The 18,670-nt window shown below is 39.0% G+C and overlaps 3 protein-coding genes across 3 annotated transcripts; all 3 read left to right on the top strand.

Moving 5' to 3' along the window:
- The first annotated feature begins 1,688 nt into the window (after positions 1–1,688).
- Positions 1,689–6,717, top strand: LOC146559883 (extracellular calcium-sensing receptor-like). The gene is made up of 7 exons (XM_085243669.1): positions 1,689–1,766; positions 3,831–3,961; positions 4,106–4,202; positions 4,966–5,089; positions 5,241–5,713; positions 5,793–5,873; positions 6,184–6,717. Exons 1-7 carry the CDS (start codon positions 1,689–1,691, stop codon positions 6,538–6,540), a joined length of 1,341 nt encoding a protein of 446 aa, XP_085099795.1. The 3' UTR covers positions 6,541–6,717.
- On the top strand, positions 1,983–3,776 carry LOC146559884 (extracellular calcium-sensing receptor-like). Its single transcript, XM_085245171.1, has 4 exons — positions 1,983–2,091; positions 2,852–2,952; positions 3,100–3,654; positions 3,723–3,776. The coding sequence occupies exons 1-4, from the start codon at positions 1,983–1,985 to the stop codon at positions 3,774–3,776; spliced, it is 819 nt and encodes a 272-aa protein (XP_085101297.1).
- A 3,766-nt stretch (positions 6,718–10,483) lies between the features above and the next one.
- Positions 10,484–16,876, top strand: LOC146559882 (extracellular calcium-sensing receptor-like). The gene is made up of 15 exons (XM_085243662.1): positions 10,484–10,527; positions 10,675–10,820; positions 10,971–11,098; positions 11,184–11,221; positions 11,331–11,337; positions 12,199–12,306; positions 12,394–12,594; positions 12,822–12,958; positions 13,118–13,337; positions 13,475–13,605; positions 15,114–15,210; positions 15,371–15,494; positions 15,618–16,090; positions 16,175–16,255; positions 16,454–16,876. Exons 1-15 carry the CDS (start codon positions 10,484–10,486, stop codon positions 16,808–16,810), a joined length of 2,292 nt encoding a protein of 763 aa, XP_085099788.1. The 3' UTR covers positions 16,811–16,876.
- The last annotated feature ends 1,794 nt before the right edge of the window (positions 16,877–18,670 follow it).

Genomic DNA, 18,670 nt, shown 5'->3' with positions numbered 1-18,670 from the left:
ATTAAGTTAGCTAAAGAGTTGGGATGCTGTGTAAGACATAAATAAAGCTAAAACACAAAGGTTTGGACACCGTTTTGCATGTTTCCCTACAGTAGGGAAACATGCAAAACACCCAGTTTATCTGCAAGCATACAGAGGGGGTACTCTGAGAGGGTAGAAGATGACAACTTTGGAATTCTGCTAGAAACAGTCGATCATATTTGTTTGTCAAAGCTGAATCCAGGGCAAACTACGCTAAATTAGCGTTTTTAGCTAACAGCTACAATAAGATAAGATAACCTTTATTAGTCCCACACGTGGGAAATTTGTTTTGTCACAGCAGGAAGTGGACAGTGCAAAAGTTATGAGGCAAAAATTAGAATAAGCATAAAAGTTACTGTACGGCTATCATTTGTTAACATGACGCTTGTTCTTATACATGTAATACATTTATTACCAACCTGAGAGTTTATCTGCTGGTCATTCGACATGACTAATGACTTCTGAAGTCTTAATTCAGCTCAAGACGCTGTAGATTCCCGCTAGTAAAACGTAGTTCTATTAATCTGCGCTTGAACCGGAACCGGATGTAAGTTCCAAAAAAACTGAATTTTGGAACTGAAATTGAATTGTAGAACTGAAACTGAATGGTGAGAAGTGAAACTGAAATTATTCGAGAGCTGAATTTTTAAAGGATAAAATGCAGTTTCAAAGCAAATTAATTCATTTTCAAAATATAAAATTCAATTTCAATTTAGTAATGATCACTTTCAAACCATAAATTGAATTTCAAATTAGACTAATTCAAATTCAGTTTTCAAAAGCATTTATTCAAGTTACAATTCAGATTCAGTCTGAGCAATTCAAATTCAAATTTAACTTATTCAAATTCAGTTTCTGATGGCACAGATTTCTGCCCATACAAGACCAGGTACTTTTGTTCCAGAAAAGATTAAAATGGCAACACACGGTCAAAAAACTGTGTTGCTTCTAGCTTATCCGACTCCCCGACTACTTAAGCATAAATTCTTAACAACAAACATGTATATTTCTTCTTTTAATCATTTTACCACTACCAATAAACTATTCTTTAATTGCTCTAAATTGCTTCATCTTACCATGATGATTGTAAAACTCAGAGAAATGGATAGAACAAACGGAATCATTCTTATTAATTTCCTGTGTTTTTGTTTTAATATGTATGACATATTTTATTTTTGTTACCCCTAGGATGACAGTGTTTCAGTTTAATAACTCAAGGTTCAGGTGAACTGTGTTGCATGCAGTTTGCTGTGATTGGGTCATCTTGTGATGACTCACACGAAATGATGTAATGTCAAAAAACATGGCAGTTTTTAATGCACCTCATGAGCCTGTCACAGACTCTGTTGGAGGAGTATTTTTCTCAGCACACATAGTTTTTATGGGGTTACAGTGGATTATGCATTGCACCCTTTTTGATAATTGTGTTTGGCTGCTTTTTTGTATCTTTACTTGTCTTTGTATTGTTTGCGCTGATGTTCCTCAGACTGTAGGTGAAAGAAAACTACTGAGTGTGGAGGGAGATGCTGTGACACAGCCTGGTTTAAGGATCAGAGAAGTGAGAAACGTTAGTTCTAATTTACCTCAGTGTGTAAAGCTGGGAGGCAGCGAGCTCTTAGCCTTGCACTCTGATGGCGATGTTGTCATTGGGGGTTTTTTTCCACTGCATGTTGCATCTAATCCACAGTACAGCTACAACAGCAAACCCCAAACTACACCTTGCAGCCGGTGAGTGCAAAGGTACTGTTAATATCTGCTGATTTTGATACTATTTCCATGTTCCTATGAGGTTGATTTCTGTATGATAAAATAAATACTTTTTCCACTTTTAATTAATTCATTCATTTTTTTAAAGCTTTTATCAACGGGGCTTTCGTTGGATGATGGCTATGATATTTGCAGTGGAGGAAATTAACTGTAATTCAAGTCTGTTACCAGGTGTTAAACTAGGCTACTGGATTATGGACAGCTGTAACCACATCCATAACAGCCTGCAGGCTCTTCTGTCCTTACTCGGTCACTCTAAAGCTATCAGCAGTGTGGTAGAAAACACAGCAGAAACTGACAGTGGTATTGAAATGGAAGCATTAAAGACTGGTGAAACAACACAAAAGGAAAGAATGCTAACACAAAAAAAGGGCTGTATTAAAGCTAATACCACAATGCTGAATAGTCTTAAAAAAACTGTAAATGACATAAAAGTAAATGCAACAGAAGAGACAAAAGCAAACCAGTCATCCACATGTCTGTATTATTCTCCTGTGCCTGCTGTGATTGGTCTTGCATCCTCTTCCCCCACAAGAGCTATAGCTCAAACACTTGGACCTTTTAACATACCACTGGTAATACACCACACAGCTTTGTTTTTTAATGTTATATACTTGATTTGTGTTTTCTCTCAATGATAAAAATGAACTCACTTTCCATCTAGGTGAGTTATTTTGCCACTTGTACCTGTCTTACTGACAAGCGCTTGTATCCATCATTCTTGAGAACTGTGCCAAGTGATGTCTTTCAAGTTAGAGGTCTTGTAAATCTTGTCACTTACTTTGGTTGGTTCTGGGTGGGCACACTAGGCACAACGGTGAGATCAAAATCTTTTTTAAGTGCTATGACATGACTTATAAATCTTTCATATATATATATATATATATATATATATATATATGTGTGTGTGTGTGTGTGTGTGTGTGTGTGTGTGTGTATTTATTTATTTATTTATTTTTTCAGGATGACTACAGCCTTTATGGCATACAAGCATTCTCTATTCAATTTAGAAAAGAAGGTGGGTGTGTGGCATATCACCGCACTATCCCAACATCACCCACAGTGGCTGAGATAAAAGAAATAGCAGACAAGCTGCAGAGTTCAACTGCTCGGGTTGTGGTGGTGTTTGCTACAGAAGTGGAACTGCTAGATCTGCTTTTAGAAGTAAGTATGTTTGTTGATTTATTATGTGATTTAAAATAAAACTTTATACTCACATTTTTTTCACATTTTTGATTTTATAAAACGATTATAAGACAGAAACTGCAACATAAATTGTGTCTGTTTTCATGATTACATAATATTATCCAGCTTGCTAGGAGGAATGTGACTGGGATACAGTGGATAGCAAGTGAAGCTTGGGTTACCTCTAGCCGGCTAGCCTCACCTGAATTCCACCCTCTCCTAGTGGGAACACTGGGGTTCTCTTTCCCCGGAGTCAACATCCCAGGCTTTCAAGAGTTTCTTTTGACTGTCCGACCCTCTCCCAAACCAGGAATGGAATTTTTCAATATGTTCTGGGAAGAACATTTTGGTTGCAAGCTAGAATTTGAAAGCCAAAGACCCAAAGACTATGAAGCAAATATTGTTGATAACTTCACTGATATGTATAGTTTTCACTACAACAGGAACGGAGATGATTGTTTATTTAATGGGAGAGTGGAGGAAAAACCCGTGTGCACAGGTTCAGAGGATTTGCGATACACTGACAGCAGTTATAGTGATGTATCTCAGGTTAGAATTTCCTATAATGTGTATAAAGCTGTGTACACCATTGCTCATGCTCTTCACAAATTTTTGAAGTGTGACTCAACAGGACTAAATGAGGGATTATGTGAGATGCACAACTCATTTGCAAATGGTCAGGTAAGTGAAATTATAACAAAATATACCATGAGGATAATGTATACTTTATACTTTATTGATCCCCGTAGGGAAATTCCTCTCTGCATTTAACACATTCACTCAGGGAAGCAGTGTTAATGTGATCTCATGTGTTTTTGTAGGTTTTTAAAATATTTTCTAATGATCTTTTCTTGTAGTTTCTTCAAGATCTGAAAATGGTGAATTTCACTAACCAGTTTGATGAGAAAATATACTTTGACTCGAATGGAGAGCCAGTCCCGCTTTATGACATTGTTAACTGGCAGGAGAGCAGCAAGGATAAAATCAGGTGGAATGTAATACTTCCGCATATAATTGAACAGTGAACGTAATCACCAAAAATATGCAATATTTCTATTTCATGATGCAGTTCTATTGCATGTATTATTTGGTTAGAATGCATTTTGAAATAATTTACCGTTTTTTATCATAGCTTTATCAAAGTTGGAAGCTATGATGGTTCAGTTCCACAAGGACAGCAGTTGAAGATAGTGAAAAACACTATTGTTTGGACAAAAAAGCAATCTCAGGTACGTCAGAGTTAACCTCAAAATATTTATTTTTGTGCCTTTAAATTATTTTTCTTTTACTCTGGACAACAATCTCATAATTCCACTATGTGAAATAATGAAGTTTCCAATCCAATCTAGGATTTCCAATCATGCCAAAAAGTTGGTTCTGTTAATCTGGACATAGTGTTTTTAGTGGGAGAAATGTTTCATCACTCATCCAACTGACTTCTTCAGTCCCACCTGACTGCAGGTTTCCTTACATCTTTCACCATTTTACAATGCTGTGATTGCAGCCATTCCCCAACTCTGCGAATAGTATTCATGGCCATTGATCAATGATAGACAATTATTTGATCAGTGGTTGTTGATCAATTGTGAACAACCACATATTGATGATCAAGAAACTGACCTCACAGCCCGTTGTTCATTCAGTGGGCTAGTTTCAGTCATTGTGCAAAGGTACTGTTTACAAGGTAAGGAACCCTGCAGTCAGCTGAGACTGAGTGACAAAACTTTTCTCCCACTGAAAACGTTACATCCATGTCAACTTTTTGGAATTTACATACCTGGATGATTGAGCATACATCAAGATATTTCATTATGTCAACTCTTAAGGACAAAACAGACAAAACAAAACAAAAAAAACAAAAACAATACTCATTTCTTCATTTGTTTTTTTTTTTCTACTTTAAATGGGGAAAAGTCTTTGATACACCATGTCAGTTTGTTAGAAACTGCATATCAATGCCCGTTATTAAACCTTTCTGTGTTCCTTGTTCAGGTTCCTGTATCTCAGTGTAGTGCTCCATGTCCCCCTGGCAGCAGGCAGGCCACGCGCCAAGGAGAGCCCAAATGCTGCTTTGATTGTTTGCCCTGTGCAGATGGAGAGATCAGCAACCAGACTGGTAGCCTATATAAGTTCAAACACACAAACAAACAATATCCTCCTTTAGCATTATGTAGTGCAATCAAGAAGGTCATTACAGTAACAGAAATGTTGCAGAGTGGAAAAATTATGAAAACGTGATCATATATCTGTTTTATTTGTTCCCAAAGGTTCCAGTGAGTGCACAAAATGTCCTGAGTACTTCTGGTCAGACAAAGAAAAAGTGAAATGTGTTGCAGGGGAAGAAGAATTCCTGTCTTTCAGTGACACCATGGGAATCATCCTGGTTGCACTCACCCTGTTGGGATTCTTACTGACTACCATCATCACCATTGTCTTTCACAGTTTCCGCTTTACACCCATTGTCAAGGCCAATAACTCAGAAATAAGTTTCTTGCTTCTCCTGTCACTCAAGCTCTGTTTCCTGTGTTCTCTGGTGTTCATTGGTCAGCCGTCTTGGTGGACATGTAGGCTCCGCCAGGCAGCATTTGGGATCAGCTTTGTCCTGTGTTTGTCCTGCCTCCTTGTTAAGACCATTGTGGTCCTCCTGGCTTTCCGGACTAATGTACCTGGTTCCAGGGGTCGGAAGCTGTTTGGTACATCCCAGCAGAGGATTCTGATCATCTGTGCGACAGCTCCTCAGGTAGGACGAACAGTCACTGTCATTTAAAGATCAGTTTGTGTGTTTCTGGTATTCTTCTATCATCCTATCCTCCCCTCAGATTTGTCTCTGTTCTGGCTGGGTGTTGGGAGCACCTCCCTTTCCATTCAGGAACCCAAACTACCAAGCTTTAACTGGAAAAGTGAGTATGAAGAACTGAAAATCTGAATTCTGTAATTTATGTTTTCATATTGCCATCAACCATCACAAAAGCCAGTAACACACAGTAACATAGAGGAACCAAACATAATGATTTAAAATCTCAGTGTATTCATTCTTGTTTGAAATCCTTAGTCTTGTAATTTATTTTCTTGATTTAGTTGATATTGCCATGAACCATCCAAAAAGACGGAATTATCCATATCTGTATCTATATTTATATATGTGGTAAGAGACAAATAAAAAATATTCATAAAAATATCCCTGTTTTTATACTTGTTTAACATCTTTAGATTGTGGTGGAGTGTAAAGAGCCATGGCCTCCTGGGTTCTATCTGGTCCTCGGTTACATTGGCCTACTGGCCTTTGTCTGTCTTCTCCTGGCATTCTTTGGACGAAAGCTACCGGACACATTCAACGAAGCAAAGTTCATCTCCTTCAGCATGCTGATTTTCTGGGCTGTGTGGATTTCTTTTATTCCAGCTTATGTCAGCTCTCCTGGGAAATTTTCTGTGGCAGTGGAAATATTTGCTATCTTAGCATCCAGTTTTGGATTGTTACTATGTATATTTGTCCCCAAATGTTACATTATTTTACTGCACCCTGAAAGGAATATTAAGAAAGGCATGACTGGGAAATATCAAAGATGAACATTTATATTCTCAGTGTTTGTGAGAGTAAACAATTTATACAGTTATCATATTTTAATGTGAAAAAAAATTAAATGTCATATTAGCATTACACTATTGTTAAAAGCTTTTACTTTCCAACCTTGATTTCAGCATTTACTCTGTCCTTCAGGGAGCATTGTTTAAATGTTAGACATAATGAAAAGGGGGGTTAAGCCACCATAGAGAAACCTTTTTAAAAAAAAAAAAAACATTTGAAACCAGGCCAATTTTCTAATTTAGTTATTGTTATATGAACTCACAACTGGTATTGATACTGCACAAACATTTTTCTTTAACTATTTTAAAATTTACTGAAGTCTTTCAAACACAGAAACCATTTACTTCTCTAAAATAAAAGACTAGATATGATGTCTGTTGACAACACCTCTCAAGATTTTCACAATGTGTTTTTTCCTATATACAAATAAAGAATTATAAGAAATGTTATACATTAAATAACCTTGGACGTTTTCCTTATGACAGCTGGGATAGGTTCCAGCACCCCCAGCGACCCTGAAAAGGATAAGTGGACGTGAATGGATGAATGGATGGATGGATTTTCCTCATGATGTGTCTTTTCTTTTCGGTCAGCACAGACGAATTTTTAAATAAATTAACCCAGTTATTAAGTCTATACCACTAATATTCTTTTCTAGACATTCACTGCGGAACAGCTATATGTCTTCAAAATATAAAATAAGCTTCTTGTTATAATACATATTTATGCACTTTATCTACTTGTACACTGTACTCCAGTTATTATAACATAATTTACCTACAGCTTAGTCAATACAAAGCTAAAATATTATTATATAATAATGTATTTGAATTAGTCAAGAAACACTCAACACTGAATAACTAACTGGAGACTGACAGCGGTGTTTCGGAGGATCACCAGGAGGCAAAGCAAAGTGGTGATCTTACCAGGAGACTGGCAATAAAACTTTTCTGGAAATTGATAACAGAGGTAGGTGTCCTCCTCTCCAACTGGGAAAGCTCAGACTGACACTGGGGAAATGGAGTCTGTTCAGACTCTGCAATAGCTGGTGCTGACTCTATAACTGAAGTTGAAAACTTTGAGGTTGTAGGAGGTTGGTGATCTTTCTGGGTTCTGGAGAGAGACATTTGGGAGCATAGATAGTTTTAAAAGAGCCCACCAACAATCCAGTATCACAGCAAAACGTGTAATAAACATGCCGGGGTCCATCCCTCAGGTCATCTTTCAGTAATAAGAGCAGAACCCCCTGCTCTTTACACAGTGAACCAAATTTCCATTTGGTATTGGGTGGGTGTGGCCTTATCTTCCGTAGCTTTATTCTACAACACCTATTTCTATAGTAGAATGTGTAAAAATGTGTGTTTAAAATTATGAGGTATTTGTGAAATATATAAATAATGATGTACACCTGTATTAAAGATAAAAATTCACTTCTAACATGAGCCAAGCATTTCTTTAAACTTGATTAAATAGCAACCTATTTTCTAAAGTAAATTTTTTTAATGCTCTAACTTTTATTTTTGTCTTTGTCAGTCAATTGTGATTTCCCCCCCTTCATTTTTGTTATGTTTGTCTTTTTAATGCATTAATGAACAGCATTAATGGTTACTATTAAGAGCAAGTAATACAGGAAGCAAGCCATCCATCCAACAAATAAAAGCTAATGCTGACTACTTAACACATGCCACACAAAAGAAAAATAATTGCAGCAAATGTGCCTCATATCAGGAGTTTAGTTTTCACTGACAGTATAGATCAATTCAGCTACAGATACAACTTGTCGTATAAGTTAGTCAGCTATGCGATGCAACATTTGGGTCTCATTTAAATCACACAGCACTTGTAGCCAGTGTCAAGCTGACTTATGGAACTCTGCTCTATGTCTCGCCCACACAACAATAAAATAAGCAAAAAATAATCCAGACTTTTTGGGACTTGCTCTGTGTCTTTGCCTTTCTGAAAAATATGACATAATCAATATATTAACATTTACTGCACATGTGTGAGCAGAATTGTTCATTACTGTGTGAATATGCAGTTACATATTAATTTACTATTTTTGTTACAGTTAAATGAAGTAAATATATACTCAGAAGCCATGAATAGAATAAATATTTTGTTATTAACTTCCCATAGCTTTAAAATAAAATATTTGTGACTTTGTCTTTTATTCTTGTCACCTCTAGGAAGACAGTGTTTGAGTTTTGTAACTTAAGGTTCATGAGAATCATGTCAACCTATCTCTGATTGGGTAATGTCATAATGACTCATCTGGAACAATGCAGTGACTCAAACATCTGAGCTTTTAACTCACTTCATTGGCTTGTCACAGACGCTGTTGGAGGGCCATTGTTTTCAGCATACAGTTTTTTATGGGGTTACGGTCAATTATGTATTCAGCCCTTGCTGGTAAATGTCTTTTAATGCTTTATCTGTTTTGTAATCCTGTTTACATTGTGTTCTCTGACGTTTCTCACACTGTAGATGAAGGAAAACCACTAAGAGTGGAGGGACACTCGATTAGAAAAGAAGAGGTTATGAGAGAGACACAGCATAGTTTAAAGATTGGGGATGTGAGAAGTTCTAAATCTAGTTTACCCGATTGTGTAAAACTGGCAGGCAGTGAGCCCTTAGCCCTGCACTCTGACGGTGATATTGTGATTGGAGGATTTTTCCCTCTGCATTATGTTGTGCCAAAACCACAGCAAAGCTATAACAGTGAACCCCAAATTCCACCTTGCAGCGGGTGAGTGTAAGGGTATTATTAATCTATGCTGGATCTTCATTTTGGTTTTTTTCTCCCTTAGATATGAATGAATGAAATATCAGTATTTTATAAAAAACTATATCAGTTGCTATGCTGCTATGCTATGTTTACATGGAATTGTGGCACTGTGACTGATGAACAAATGTAAATTATATTTATATTACATATTTTTTTATCATAATTTTTTTAATTAATTTAATTTCTTTATACTAAAAATTTAAATACTTCCATTCATCTTCATCCGCTTTGTCCGGGGCCGGGTCGCGGGGGCAGCAGCCTAAGCAAAGAGGCCCAGACCTCCCTCTCCCCAGCCACCTCCTCCAGCTTATCCGGGGGAATACCAAGGCGTTCCCTGGCCAGCCGAGAGATATAATCTCTCCAGCGTGTCCTGGGTCTGCCCCGGGGCCTCCTCCCGGTGGGACATGCCTGGAACACCTCACCCAGGAGGCGCCCAGGGGGCATCCTTGTCAGATACCGAACCACCTCAGCTGGCTCCTTTCGATGTGGAGCAGCAGCTGCTCTACTCTGAGCCCCTCCCGGATGGCCGAACTTCTCACCCTATCTCTAAGGGAGAGGCCAGCCACCCTTCGGAGGAAGCTCATTTCTGCCGCATGTATCCGCGATCTCGTTCTTTCGGTCACTACCCACAGCTCGTGGCCATAGGTGAGGGTAGGGACGTAGATCGACCGGTAAATTGAGAGCTTCGCTTTTACACTCAGCTCCCTCTTCACCACGACGGACCGGTGCAGCGTCTGCATTACTGCAGCTGCAGCCCCAATCCGTCTGTCGATCTCCGGCTCCCTTCTCCCATCACTCGCGAACAAGACCCCGAGATACTTGAACTCCTCCACTTGTGGCAGGAACTCATCCCCGACCCGGAGTGGGCACTCCAAGCTTTTCCGGCTGAGAACCATGGCCTCAGATTTGGAGGTGCTGATCCTCATTCCCGCTGCTTCACACTCGGCTGCGAACCGTTCCAGTGCAAGCTGGAGGCCTTCACCCGATGAAGCCAACAGAACCACATAATCTGCAAAAATCAGAGATGAGATTCTGAGGCCACCAAAGCGAAAGCCCTCCGCCACTTGGCTGCGCCTAGAAATTTAAATACTTTTTTAAAAAAAAATGTCTGCAGCTTTCATGAAAGACCCTTTCGATGGATGATGACAATGGTGTTTGCAGTGGAGGAAATTAACCATAATTCATTTCATTTCATTTCATTTTTATTTATTTCACACTTGGTACTACAAATCAAACAAAACAACCACATCTTCTGTCAACAAAACACAACAACCATGTGTGAAAAGGAGCAGGAAGAAGAAAATATTCTTATTAAACCCTGCCCCCTAACAAGTCTGTTACCGGGTGTTAAACTAGGCTACAGGATTATGGACAGCTGCAACTACATCCATAACAGCCTGCAGGCTCTGTATTCTTTGCTCACTCACTCAAAAGCTGTTAGCAGTGAGGGAGAAAAAACAGCAGAAATTGAAAACAGTGGTATTGAAACTAAGCAATCAAAGACTGTGGCAATAACAGCCAAGTCAAAAATACTAACCATACTGAAAGAGAGAAGTGCTGAAGTTAAGACAGCAATTCAGCACAATCTTGGAAACACTGAAAATGACATAAAAGTAAATGCAACAGAAGAGATAAAGGCAAGACAATCTTCCACATGTCTGTATTATTCTCCTGTGCCTGCTGTGATTGGTCTTGCATCCTCGTCCCCTACAAGAGCTGTAGCTCAAACACTTGGACCTTTCAATATACCACTGGTAATTATCTGTACAACTTTGTTTAATAATGTTATGTGTTTGGTTTGTGTCTCAATAATATAGAAAGAACTTGCTCTCCTTCTAGGTGAGTTATTTTGCTACTTGTACCTGTCTTAGTGATAAGCATTTGTACTGTGGAGCAGGGAAATTATTTTACTGCTATTGTTAAATAATAAATATAATCTGGAGTTTATATTGCATTCAGGGGTTAAACAGTGTGTCTTTCAGAAAGGCTAAAAGTAACAGGACAGGAAACAGGCTTGGAGAGTTTTGCAGAAGTGGAAGTTATTTTGAGCAGCAGGCTAAGACGAGGCTTTAACAATGTAACAGATAGCTTTAAGAAGGCCTTAAGCAGTTATGACTATTTTATACACAATGCATATCTGTGCTTATTAAAGAGTTGGAGCTCGGTCAATTAATTGGGGGTCGGAAGCTTTGTTTGGCGCGATGTTCGGACAATCTATTGTGCAAGTGACTTGGAGCATAGAAGGAATTGCAGTACATGCTTACAAAACACTTATATATCAGATCATTTTATATTAAGGTTTTAGTAGAGGTTCTTGGTTAAAACATTTATTTAGTAGAAGACATACACATAGTCTCAGTAAGCTTCTGGTATAGTGAAAGGTCAGAAGTGCAACAGGTGAATTGAGAAAGAGCATTTGAGGACGAGACACAGCAGGTTGTAGGTGAAGAGGTGACACAAAGAGCATGTGAGGTCAACACATACACACACATTAGTTAGATTTATTTAGAGGAGAGATTAGTTATGTCTCGACAAGAAAGAGGAACAATTCACTTTAAGACAAGAACGGAAAGTACCAGCCATGAAAATAGAAGATGATTTTCTGGGTGAAAAGTCATTGTGGTGTTGATCTGATCTATGTATAAAATGTATCTGTGACGCATGAAGGGGCGTCAGTAAATCAAACCCTGATGCTATAAAATATCTGTTTATGCTTTGATTAAGTCGAGGACTACTGGCTGTCTGCGTACAGAGTGTCTTCCCACACGTGTGTTCATTAAAATCATTGTTGGACCAAGAGCTTCTGGACCAAGGGTGGTTTGTACTCTCCCTCCTCAATTTTGAACCTTAACAGTACCCATCATTCTTGAGAACTGTGCCAAGTGATCTCTTTCAAGTTAGAGGTCTCGTAAATCTTGTCACTTACTTCGGCTGGTTCTGGGTGGGCACAATAGGAGCTACGGTGAGTCCAAAACATTTTTAAATGCTACAATGGGACACTTTTAGACAGCAACATGGTTTATAAATGCTTTCTGTATATACATTTCAGGATGACTACAGCCTTTATGGCATCCAAGCATTCTCTAATCAGTTTAGAAGGCAAGGTGGATGTGTGGCATTTCATCTCTCTATCCCAGCATCACCCACAACGGCTGAAATACTAGAAATGGCAGATAAGCTGGAGAGCTCAACTGCTCGGGTTGTCGTGGTCATTACTGCAGAAGTAGATGTATTGCATCTGTTCTCAGAAGTTAGTATCTTGATTGATGTATTTTGTAAATAATAACATCTTAATTAATAATGTAACAAATCCTATTTTGGGTATTTTTAAGTATATACGTGAATAGTCTTCACAGTTGTTTATGTTTGCCTTTCCAGCTAGCTCAAAGGAATGTAACAGGGATACAGTGGATAGCAAGTGAAGCCTGGGTGACCTCGAGCCGGCTGGCCTCACCTGACTTCCACTTTCTCCTGGAGGGAACACTGGGCTTCTCCTTCCCTGGAGTCAGCATTCCTGGCTTGAAAGAGTTTCCTTTGAATGTCCGACCCTCTCCCAAACCAGGAATGGAATTCATCAATATGTTCTGGGAAGAGCAGTTTGGGTGTAAGCTGGAGTTTGAAAGAGACAGAGCCAAAGAATATGAAGTGAATACTCTGGAAAGATTGAATTATATGGATACTTTGAATTACAAACTAAGCTCTCAAAACAATTCTAGCTATATGGTTGGGCTTACCGTTGGACCAAAAAGATTGTTTAATATGTCAGCTGATAGAAATTATGCAGGTTCTTTGGCAAAACCTGTATGCACAGGTTCAGAGGATCTGAGACAGACTGACAGCAGTTATAGCGATGTATCTCCGGTCAGAATATCCTATAATGTGTATAAAGCTGTGTACGCTGTTGCCCATGCTCTGCACACTTTCTTAAACTGTGACTCTGTGGGACATAATAAGGGGTTGTGTGAGAAACACAGATCATTTTCGAATGGTCAGGTAATTGAAACAATCACAAAATATCCAAATCATAATTCATGTGATTTTTTTTTCTTTCGATTTTGTAATTTTTAAAAAAAATATTTTTTGTTTGTTTCGTTTAATATTTTATTTTTTATAATTCTCTTCTGATGTAGTTTCTTCAACATCTGAAGATGGTCAATTTCACCAACCAGTTCAATGAGAAAGTATATTTCGACTCCAATGGAGAGCCAGTCCCTCTCTATGACATCATTAACTGGCAGAAGGACAGCAAAGACAAAATGAGGTTTAGTATAACTTTTAAGTGAACATTACATGTGAAATACTGTATGTATTAATCCTAATTTGAACTATAAACACCTACTCTAAAAATTGTCGTAGATTTAACTGTCCATTAAGCTGGAGTGAATAAATAGGTGTTTTAAATTACAGTTTTTATAGCGCAGGTAGTGTAATCATTCCGGGTACAGAATTTAATGTCCATAACTAGATTGGTTGCTGCTAATTGTCACGGTATGGCATGGCACACCGTGGAAGGAGTGGGGAAGGAGGACCCAGGCGCGGTGCTCTATGTACAAACAGTGTTTATTTACAGAGTGAAAACAACGTAACAATAAATCCCCGTGTTCTCCCAGACTCCCGTGTCGTGTCTCCCGTGAATAGTCCGTGTGCTCTCTGCTCCCGTGTCAGCACCCCCCGGTGCTCGCTGCTCTCCGTGCCTTCCACGCTCTTCCTGCGGGAAACAATAGCGCAGCTGTCAGGACACTCAGAAATGGCAGGCATACACTTTCTGACTAAACTTAGACAGGGTGACTAACGTGGAGTCTCATGCAATGATCCCGCGTCGGTGGGAGCTCCAAGACTCTCTTAAGTAGCTCCCCCGACGAGGCCTGATCAGCAGCAGGTGTGTGGCTTCGGGTGTGGCCAGTCCCCTAGCAGGGCCACACCCCCCAGGCCTGACGGCGCCTATAAACAAGTACTTAGACACACAGCCACCCACACACACACATATGTACAAGCACAGAGAAGGGGAAGCAACACCAACAATACATAATAATAACACAGGTCCATGACTGCCCCGGGGTCCTGGGTCGCCCAGTCCCAGGACCCTGACACTAATAGTTCAATGATAGTTTATGTTGGTTAACTTGTGACCGAACCAACAGCTCAATGTTAAGAAGGAAACTAAACCAAAAAACAGTTTTGGGGAGGTCACTTTAGGCTTCAGCAACGAATATAATGTTACAAACATGGAAAGACTGTCATTTCACTTTCACTCATTGTATCTTTTAATTCAATAAAAGGACTAGATGTTACAATCCCTGATAATGCATTTCTTCAAATGGAGAAAGTCTTGAGGGATGGCTACTATGAGGAAAGGCAGCCTGGAAACTTTACCAGCGGGACACATCGTTGTGTGCCTCAACTTCACAGGGTGTTTCATTATCACAAGCTATTTTGCCATTTTTCAATAAAAATCAATCATATCATATCAAAATCATATATAGATACATATATAGATATATGATTGATTTTTACTCTAATCTTTAAAATGTATTTGTTATTGTCACTGTAGAGGGTGTTCAAAAGGGTGTAACTAATGCACTGTGTACTGTGAATTCATGGACAATTTTAAATCTGTGACACTTTGTTAGAATAGGTTTCTGTGGACAAAGTCTTTTATGTCCCTTTGAAAGATCTGTCTGTTACAACAACCATGAACAAGAAGTTATGGGTATTTACTTAATAACCCAAAACTTTGGTTTGGTTTTATTCTGAAATATTTTAAGCTAGATTTATAGAAGTTGGAAGCTATGATGGTTCAGCTCCCCATGGCCAACAGTTGCAGATAATGAAGAACACTATTGTATGGACAAAAGGAGAGAGGCAGGTAGGTTATAATTATTGTAAATGTATTTCTTATGCCACTTTAAAATTAAACATTTTTAAGCTGTTGAAAATTATTTGATCAACTATGTCAAATACTCAGTAAGAAAATATTACAACCTATTGATTCACATTATTATATCTTTTTTCTGTTCCTTGTTCAGGTTCCTGTATCTCAGTGTAGTGCTCCATGTCCCCCTGGCAGCAGGCAGGCCACACGCCGAGGAGAGCCCAAATGCTGCTTTGATTGTTTGCCCTGTGCAGATGGAGAGATCAGAAACCAGACTGGTAGCCCATATCATATTAAAGAATGAAAATGTTGCACTGTTAAAAAGTATTGAAAAAATATTGATTAGTTCCTGAATTTTAATCCACATATGTCTTGTTGTCTTGTGTTCTCTGCTCCCAAAGGTTCCACTGATTGCATAAAATGTCCTGAATACTACTTGTCAGACAAATACAAGGTGAAATGTGTTGCAGGGGAAGAAGAGTTCCTCTCTTTCTATGATGCCATGGGTATTATCCTGGTTGCACTCACCCTGCTGGGATTCATCTTGACATCCATCATCACCATTGTGTTTCACAGTTTCCGCTTTACACCCATTGTCAAGGCCAACAATTCAGAAATAAGTTTCTTGCTTCTCCTGTCACTCAAGCTCTGTTTCCTGTGTTCTCTGGTGTTCATTGGTCAGCCGTCTTGGTGGACATGTAGGCTCCGCCAGGCAGCATTTGGGATCAGCTTTGCCCTGTGTTTGTCCTGCGTCCTTTTTAAGACCATTGTGGTTCTCCTGGCTTTCCGGACTAATGTACCTGGTTCCAGGGGTCGGATGCTGTTTGGTACAGCTCAGCAGAGGATTCTGATCATCTGTACCACAGCTCCTCAGGTGGGAAAGATATCAAACTGTCAGAAAATTATAATGTCAGTTTTTGTAGCCACTTTCTGTAACTATTATTTTATGCTGCTCCAGATTTGTCTCTGTGCTGGCTGGGTGCTAGCCGCACCTCCGTTCCCATTCAGGAATCCAAACTACCAAGCTTCAACTGGAAGAGTGAGTAGGAAGTACTAAAACACTAATTGTTGCAATTTCTATTCTTGGACGTTAATATCACTAAGTTATACAGTAAGATGTCTTCCAATCCTATAGAAGGGGACTTCAGTGATTAGTGTAGACATCAGAGCAGAAACAAATAAATCATATAAAATGAACCATTTCTCTGTATACATACTAATTGTTAGATTATATTAGATTGTGGTGGAGTGTAAAGAGCCATGGCCTCCTGGATTCTACCTGCTCCTTGGTTACATTGGCCTGCTCGCCTTTGCCTGTCTTCTCCTGGCATTTCTTGGACGAAAACTACCAGACACGTTCAACGAAGCAAAGCTCATCACCTTCAGCATGCTAATTTTCTGGGCTGTGTGGATTTCTTTCATTCCAGCTTATGTCAGCTCTCCTGGAAAGTTCTCTGTGGCAGTGGAAATATTTGCTATATTATCATCCAGTTTTGGATTGTTACTATGTATTTTCATCCCCAAATGTTACATTATTTTACTACGACCTGAGAGAAATATCAAGAAAGGCATGACTGGAAAATATTCAAGATGAATTTTTTATTTCTATTTCAGAGTAAAAAAAAAAAATTCTTATATTTTAATGTGAAAAAAAGAAAAACTTTGTGTTTATTGTGTTGGAAAACCCAGTTGTGTTTAAGTTTAATACTGTAGTAATCACTTATAATGTTTGAATGTGAAAGTAAATAAAATATCATCTGAAACATGTTTCAGTGATTCTGGATGTTTTTCTTCTCTTGTTAGTTCTGTTACTTGTTTTAACTAAAATTATTTGTTAAAAGCTATTATTTTCTACCTCATCTACAGCCCAACTGTGTGCAACACGATCCTGCTTACACATGGATTCAGTCAGCCCCAAAGTGATTAAACCACCAACAGTCTCTGTACTTTCCACACACGTCTTAGATAAAACAAAAGCCCTGCCTAGTGAGGCAAACACTGTGTTAAACACTAACATGGTTAGCATGTTGGACTGTTCTTGGTGTTGGTATGTGTGTGTCTGTGTGTGTCTGTGTCGGTGTGTGTTTGTGTGTGTGAGATATCTGCAGATTCTGGTAAGAGGGAGCCTGCAGCTCCTTTCAGATCTCATGAGTGGAAAGAGCTCTAACTGCAGCCCAAATGTGTAACATGGGAAGCAGTTGAGTGATTTAGAGCACTGCAACAATACAGGCAATATACTATATATATTACTTCAACTATTACTGGATAAAAAAAGATGCTTTATAAAAAGCATTTTTAAAATGTAAGCAATGAGCTGTTTAATTTGGTTCACAGTACACAGCTCTACCTGCTGTTAGAACATTCAGCACAGAGGTATTTTCAAATACAGCTTATTGAATAAATGAGTCAATATTTACCCCAAATGTTGAGTTTTGTCTAGTTTTTACAGTTGTTGACATCAAATCGAGGTTGCAGGTTATTTAGCAATTAAAGAAAGGCTTTTCTCAAAAACGTAACCAGAGAAATTAAAAGGAATATTTAGTGTTGAATTTCTATATTACCTCCAAATATGGATACCTTTTAGCTGATTATACATATTTATTTTGTTGTACACTTTAATACACTTACTATAATATCAGTTGTATACAACTGTCACAGTTCATTCAAATCCAAAATATATTAGAACTGATGAAGAAACCCTTAACATTAAAATAACTGTCTAGTTATTTTAATGACAGCAAATGCATTTTAGAGATTGACCAAGAGGTAAGGCAGACTGGAAAGCCTGATCAGGAGGTTAGATCAAACTTTAGCTATTTGGCCTCACATTTGACTCTAGAATATTTTCTGTCTGTCTCACAGTGTCAAGTCTGCGTGCTTGTTTAGTAATTCATGTTTCCTGTTTTATTGTGAAAGTCTTTGTCTTATGTTAGTGTGTGCAGCTTTGTTCCCCCCCCCCCCCCCCCCCCCCCCCCCCGTCTCGTTACCCTGATCTCTCCCAGCTGTGTCTCCCTCCTGTTGCCCATTCCCTGATTGCCACCCTGTGTATATTAGCCCTGTGTTTTCCTGTGCTCAGTGTCGTGTTGTACCCTCAGATTATGCCTGTGTGTTCCTGGTCTCCGGTTTCAGTGGTCACTTCACGTTTGGTTTTCATGTCAGCAATAAAGCTAAGGTTCTGATTCACAATTCTGTGTTCGAGTCCTACGCTTGGATCCTCCTCTCCGCCTGCCCGCACACAGAGCCCTGACAATTTTAGGGCCACTTGCCCGTCCCTTTCTTCCCTCCCCATCCTCAGCTGCCTCCCTATTCCCGCTCTACCACACCCACCCACACACGCAGGGTTTGGGATGCAGGTATGTCACCAGGGTGCAGGGGAGGCACTCCTCCTCTGTCCCCTTCTGGCCGCCTGTGCCTCAATTTTATTCTGCAACCGAGACATCCACATTACTCACAC

Source organism: Mchenga conophoros, linkage group LG14 (genome assembly GCF_057382185.1).
Source record: "Mchenga conophoros isolate Kocher_MC1m ecotype Shallow Benthic linkage group LG14, M_conophoros_male_GT1.1, whole genome shotgun sequence".
In the NCBI taxonomy this organism is placed as follows: Eukaryota; Metazoa; Chordata; class Actinopteri; order Cichliformes; family Cichlidae; genus Mchenga; species Mchenga conophoros.
Note: the sequence above shows the minus strand (reverse complement) of the source record. Positions and strands in the feature narration are given on the sequence as shown.